Source organism: Dipodomys ordii, unplaced genomic scaffold (assembly GCF_000151885.1).
Source record: "Dipodomys ordii isolate 6190 unplaced genomic scaffold, Dord_2.0 Scaffold108, whole genome shotgun sequence".
Classification (NCBI taxonomy): Eukaryota; Metazoa; Chordata; class Mammalia; order Rodentia; family Heteromyidae; genus Dipodomys; species Dipodomys ordii.
The window spans coordinates 1524586-1530924 of record NW_012267324.1 but is presented as its reverse complement, the minus strand read 5'-3'; the positions used below and the strand labels follow the sequence as shown (position 1 = coordinate 1530924).

The 6339-nt window shown below is 66.8% G+C and overlaps 1 protein-coding gene across 1 annotated transcript; it reads right to left on the bottom strand.

Moving 5' to 3' along the window:
- Positions 1–2245: 2245 nt before the first annotated feature.
- Cers1 (ceramide synthase 1) lies at positions 2246–6054 on the bottom strand. The gene is made up of 5 exons (XM_013028406.1): positions 5900–6054; positions 3870–4050; positions 3170–3331; positions 2540–2687; positions 2246–2362 (listed from the first exon to the last, which is right to left on the bottom strand). The coding sequence occupies exons 1-5, from the start codon at positions 6012–6014 to the stop codon at positions 2249–2251; spliced, it is 720 nt and encodes a 239-aa protein (XP_012883860.1). The 5' UTR covers positions 6015–6054; the 3' UTR covers positions 2246–2248.
- Between the last annotated feature and the right edge of the window lie 285 nt (positions 6055–6339).

Here is a 6339-nt window from a genome sequence, read left to right as displayed (position 1 = left end):
AGGGGCGCAGGCGCGGGGGGCGGCCAGCCCGGAGGGGAGCTCGCTGAGGCCAGGATCCCGAGACAAGGTCGATCCGTCGGGGGCGTGGCTAAGCGGTCCCAGGAGGCGTGGCTTCCGTCGGAGGCGCAGCAGGCTCTTCGGGGAGTGGCCCAGCTTTTCCTGGGAGGCGTGGCTTCCGTCAGAGGTGAGTCGGGGCGGGGCTCAGACGGGGCGGGGCCTGCTCGGGGGCGGGGCCGGGCTCAGAAGCGCTTGTCCTTCACCAGGCCGTTCCTCAGCGGCCTCCTGCGGGCGGGAGGCCGGGGGTGAGGCGGGGACCAGCGCCCGGCCCCGCCGTGCCTCCCCGCGCTGGTCCCCGCAGGCACGTCCGAGCTGCACCCCACATTTCAGAGCCCCAGCCCGGCAGGCGCAGGCCGCCGGAGGTGCAGCCCCCCCTTCCAGGAGCCGACCCGCCCCGGGGCCCCCACCTCAGGGCCCGGCCCTGGCGGGTCGGTGAGGCCCAGCGGGGCGACTCCGCCAGCCAGCCTGGGAGCCCGGGCACGGGCCTGGGATGGGCTCCCACCGCCCGGCCTTCCACGGAAGCTCTAGCGGACAGTCCGCACACAGGAGGCAGCGGAGGGCCGAGGCCGCCTTGGGGGGACGGGCCGGACAGCCCGGGGCAGCAGCAGGGTGGGAGGCGCTGGGCGGACGCCTGTGCCTCAGGTCCGTGGCCGGGGCACGTGGCACAGCAGGCCACGCCAGCCCTGTGGTCTACCCGCACCGCCCGGGGGTCCCAGAACCCGAGAGCCTCCTGACCCCGCCGGCCACCTTGGGCCATTTTAAAAAATAAGTTCTACATTTTCGAGCATTCCTAGATTCCGGGACCACCACGGCCACCGCCATCTGCGGCTGCAGGTGGCGACGCAGCTGTGGCCCACGGCACATCTCGGGGCCTGCCACAGCTCCCCACCCCTCCCTGCGACCTGGACAGGCTTCCCTTCCCTCGGTCTATCCCTCTGTCTGTCTGCGTCAGTCTGTCTCATCACTTCCTGCACGCTGTGCCAGGCACATGCTATCCTGCCCACCGAGCCTGGCAGGCTGCGGATGCTTCTGCTGCGGTGTTCCCACCCCTCAGCCTGGCCCTCTGACCCCTGGCCCTCTGACTCCCTTCCCTCCCCCCCTCCCCTGGCCTCCGACCATGTTCTATGTTAGACCCAGCCAACTCCTGCCACCTGTAGAGATTCTGGTTCAAGGGTGTCCCTGGGACACCTACTTCTTTATGATTTATGCTCTCAGAAGTGGGGTGCCCCATCACACCATGCTCTGGCTAGGCATTCAGGGAGTTAGAATGGGCTCAGGGGGTTGGGGGCCTGGCTGGTGCCTGCCTGGCCAGCCCACGGTGAGTCTGTCCATCCACAGCACCAATCTAACCTTTCTTGCTTTTAGATTTGACCAAGGTCATTTCCTACCCCATTCTCTCCCCCACCGCTCCCCCTGGAATGTTCTGGAAGAATCCTCAGGGAGGCCTCACTGATCTCTCTGTACAATTCCTGACTCGCCTTCAAGGGACAACTACAATCAACCGGGCCCCAGGCGCCCCAGATGAGACGTGGCTGCCCAGGGTGTGGGCCCTGCCCCTCCCCCACAGCCCTGCCTGAGCCCCGCCCACTCCAGCCAAAAGGTTTGATCCATCCTTGACTGTTTCTATACCGCCTGCCCCATCAAAGCCAGCCTGCTGGCTCCTGTCCAGCTCCTGCCCCGGAGGGGCGTCTTGCGGTCTTTCCTGCCCTGGCTGGCCTCCACTCCTCCCCATCGCAGCCCCCTCCCCCCCCAGCAGCTAGGATGTGTGAGTCGCCATGCGGCTAGCACGTGGTTTACACACGGCCCTCCCAGCTCCTGACCTCATCCTGACCTGGCGATGGAGTCGGAGCCAGCTGCTTCCCAACACCAGGCCCCACCGCCTGGTCCAGGTCACAGAGACTGGCTGGCCAGCAGCTTCTGGAAGCTTCTGCAGCCTCCCGTCCCCACTCACAACTCCACTGTGTCAGGTGTTGTCCCCGGCACTCAGGCCACAGCGGGACACGGGGACAGGTTGGAGGTCACAGGTTGGAGGCCGCGCTCCCTGTGCCCTCCCCCTGTGTCCTGGCCGTCCCTGCAGCCCACCACACGGTCCACGCCCGTGCGGGGTCTGCGTGAACGAGTCTGGGGCAGTCGGCAGCCCCTGCCTACTGCCTCGGTGATCAGGGAAGGTTCCCAGGCTGGGCCTCTGCACTCACTCAGCTTTGCTGGGCTTGGGGTTCGGGGCTTCAGAGGGGTCATACTCCCGCAAGTCCTTCAGCTCACGCATCTGGCCCGTCAGCACCTTGGCAGCAAAAGCCACGATGTACTGTGGGGGGGGGGTGGGGGGGTGTGAGACAGGCCCTTCCTCCCTCTTCCTCCTTCCTCCCCAGCCCTGCGGGCAGCGGTGTGCTGCTGCCACAGGCCCTTGTCACCTGCTGTTCCCACGGCGGTACCCGCAGACCAGGACGGACGGACACTGCCTGCCCCAAGCCGGGCAACTCACCAGGAACCAGTAGATGTTCATGACGGTGAGCAGCAGCAAGAGTGCGTTGAAGAAAAAGTAGAAGGGGATGTCGGGCACGGAGACCAGGCTGGAGTGGCTGGTGGCATACAGGACCTTGAGCGGGAACCAGTAGAGACGGAACCAGAACCTGGGGGGGGAGGGGGGAGAGGAAGGGAGGGAGGAGGGGGGAGGAAGGAGGGGGAGGGGCGGGGTGGGCATGAGGGGAGGGCCCCACTCAGCCCATGTCCAATCCCATCTCTTGTCCCTGCCCAGTCCCGCCCTGCCCAGCTCCCTCCTCCATGCGTGCCCTGCCCCTCAGGTCCACTCCATGGCCCTGCTCTGCCAGGAGCCCCCAGAACCAGGTTCCACCACCCCCAAAGTGCTCCCTGCTTCCGGTCCTGGTGGCCAACCTCCAGGACTGCACATCTGCCCCGCCCGCCCCCACCCCATCCCGTCCACGCCTGGCCCCGCCCTCACGGCTCAGGCCCCGCCCCCGGTGCTAGGCCTGCCCACACACTAGTCCCACCTCCCTCCTGGTCTGGCCCCACCCCACCCCTTCCTCCTTCTCTGATTGGCCACGTCCACTTTGCTAGGCCTCGCCTCCCTCCTGCCTGGCCCCGCCTCCCTCACCAGCTGAAGCTGAAGCTGAGGCAGCCCAGGTCGGCCACCAGCGCGTGAAGCCGGCGGTAGGAGCCGTCGCGGGCTTTGAAGTAGGTATTGAGCTTGGTGAACTCCAGCTGCACGTCGCTGATGTCGTGCAGGAAGAGCACGAGGATCCCCACGTTGTGGTACCTGGAGGGGTAGGACAGGGGCTGGAGGGTGGGGCTGGGCGGGAGGGGCGTGGCCCGGCGCGGCGCTGGGGGCATGGCCCAGCACGGTGATGGGCGGGGCGCGGCGGGGCCGGGGCCCGCCCCATGCCCTGTGCCCCCTGGTCCTGTCTCCGGCTAGGCTCTGCCCTCCCCGCAGCTCCCTGGGTCCTGACCCAGGCCCCTCCTCCCTCATCCCCGGCCCAGGTTCCCTTCAGGTTTCTCTGCTCTTCAGGTCGGTTCCGTAGTTTCTGCCCCGGCTCACGACCTTCCCGCTTCCCGTGAATACCAGCACCCCACCCTCACCCCAGCTGCCACGGTCCCTCCCCAGAAAACACCCTGTCGTTGGTTCAAAGCCCAGCACCGGTGGCTCAGGCTACTCGGGAGGCTGATGTCTCGGGAGGATCTGGATTCCTAGCCAGCCAGGGCGGGAAAGTCCCAGGGGGACTCTTATCTCCAACTAACCATTCAGGAAAAATCTGGAGGTGGTGCTGTGGCTCACGCGGTAAAGCGCTACCACTTACCGGAAGGCGTAGGAGGCGACAATGAGGACCAGGGCCACCACATGGTGGAGCAGCATGACCACCGAGTCCTTGCGCCAGGTGTCCATGTAGAGGGTGGCGTAGATGGAGTGCCCGTAGAAGCTGCCCTGCAGCAGGTAGGCGGCGGCGATGTCCCGTGGGACCGCCATGCCCGGCGTCCAGTCTGCAGAGAGCAGAACTTCACAGTGGGGGTCCTCGGGCATCCCCATCATGACCCCACATCCCCACCCACCCCGGCGGACGGCTGGGGGCCTGCTCCCAATTGTTACCTGTCACTCGATAGTACAAGGTCTTGCATGGGGTGGGGGGGGGAGAGGCAGGATGAGATTTCTAGCAAGTTCCAGCACATAGCCAAAAGCATGCACCAGAGCCACCCAGTCTCCCCAGCAGCCTGTACCCCCATGACTCACCGGGCAGCTGTCCCCTGAGGCGGTGTGCCCCCCACCCCCCGCCGCTGCCACTTTGCCTTACCCCCGGCCAGAGCGCACTCATCTGCGCCCCCCAGGAAGACACCTATGCTCCCAGCCCTGGGGGGGGGGGCGCTGAGGAAGGATGCCAGTTCTAGGCCAGCCTGGGCTGCACATGTCCAGCAAGACCTGGCCTCAGAGACAGGCGCCCAAGCTGCAGACACGCCTCTGTGCTCAGCACCCCACGTCCACCAGCCAGAAGTGAGGAGCCGCCATGTTCAGGGATGGATGCACACGTGACCCCACAGAACTGTGGAATACGATGCAGCCAGGGGAAGGAAGGAAGACAGACGCAGCTCCACGCACAGACAGACTCCCCGCAAGGAGCAGGGAAGGAAGGAAGGGAAGAAGAGATGACAGGTGCATGGCTCCCTGGACACCAGACCAGATGGAGGGGACAGAAGGTGAGCCCTGCAGAGCTGGAACTCTGGCCCTTGGTGCAGGCAGAGCCCCCCTTTCCGCAGTCCCTCCTTTGCACGGGCCTGCTTCATCTGCAGGAGGAGGGGTGCGGTTTCCACCGCCCTGCCCCCCACCCTGTCTGCAGCCACAGGGACTGCGGCGGCTCCTGCCATCACCACTCCGAGCCAGGCCCGGCCCCGCTGTTTTACAGCTGTGGCAGGCAGAGAGGCTCTTCAGGCAAAGATGCTGTGGTGTAACCAACCGCCAGGGCTTGCGGCAGGGCAGGGAGGTGGTCACATCTCCAAACCCACACAGAAAGGCCCTAGACACAGCACAGCCTGATTCGAACCTAGTGCAGAGGTGCGCGGCCCGGCGTGCCCTTCTTGCACAAGCCCAGGCAGAGGGGACCGGGCAGCACCGCGGCCCCCTCCGCCCGCTGCGGCCAGCGACTCCGCCAGCCCCGCCTGCCTCCCTCACTGGCTGTCACCCCAGCCACGCAGGAGGCCTGGAGCTGAGGACCCCGGTTCACAGCCAGCCGGGGCAGAGAGCCCGTGAGGCTCTGACCTCAATGAACCACCAAAAACTGCAAGTGGCGCTGTGGCTCAAGGGGTAGAGCGCCAGCCTTGAGCTGAAGAGCTGAGGGACAGCGCCCAGGCCCTGACAACTGGCCACCACGACTGACACCCCCCAAAAAAAGCAAAGTGGTGTCATCTACAGAAGGGGGGAGGCTGGGGAGGCGGGAGGCTGGGGAGGAGGGAGGATGGAGGTTGGAGAGGGAGGCTGGGGTGGAGAGAGACTGCACACTGCACACATGTGCACCACTGGCTGGGGCAGCTGCTTCCCTCTCCTTGAGTCCTGGCTGGACCCGGAGGACGCACAGGGGACCCCCAACCCCCCCCAGTGGCCGGCAGAGGCCGCATCACCCACAGAACCCCATCCCATTTAGAACCAGAGCCCGGGGAAGTGTCCCTCTAGGCCTTACGCGGCCCTCGGGGATACCCAGGGCCTTTGCACCACCGGAAGACTCATCTTGGCTCACAATAGGGTTCCCACCCCCAGGAGCCCTCCTCCGAGCCCAGCGGGGCCTGAGACCACCCGAGACATGGTGTCTGTCGGACCAGCGTCCGGCGCCCCGGCCTTTCCTACCATAGAAGGCGGAGGGCGGGTCGTGGAAGAAGGGGTAGTCGGTGCCGAAGAGCAGGTAGGCGCTGTAGCTCCAGCAGCCCAGGTAGAAGAGAAACTTCCAGGCGCTCTCGGGCATCTTGGCGGCATCTCGGGGCTGGAGGCGGCACCGCCTGGCCAGGGGCTGCGGGGAGGCGGGCGGTGTGAGCCGGGCGGCCGGGCGGCGGGGAGCCCCGTGCGCCCGCGGTAACCGGGCCCCAAGGCTGACAGCCAAAGGGCTAAACTTAGCGCCCAGCTGTCCCCGGCCGGCGCCTGGCGGCCCAGGGGCCCGGGCTGAGGTCGCAGGGGTGGGCTGGGCAGGAGGAGGGCAGGGGCCTGGGAGACGGCAAGGGGGGCAACGGAGGAGGGTCGCGGGGAGCGGGGGGGCCCCACACCTGTCAGTCAGGAGGACCGGTGGGCGGGGC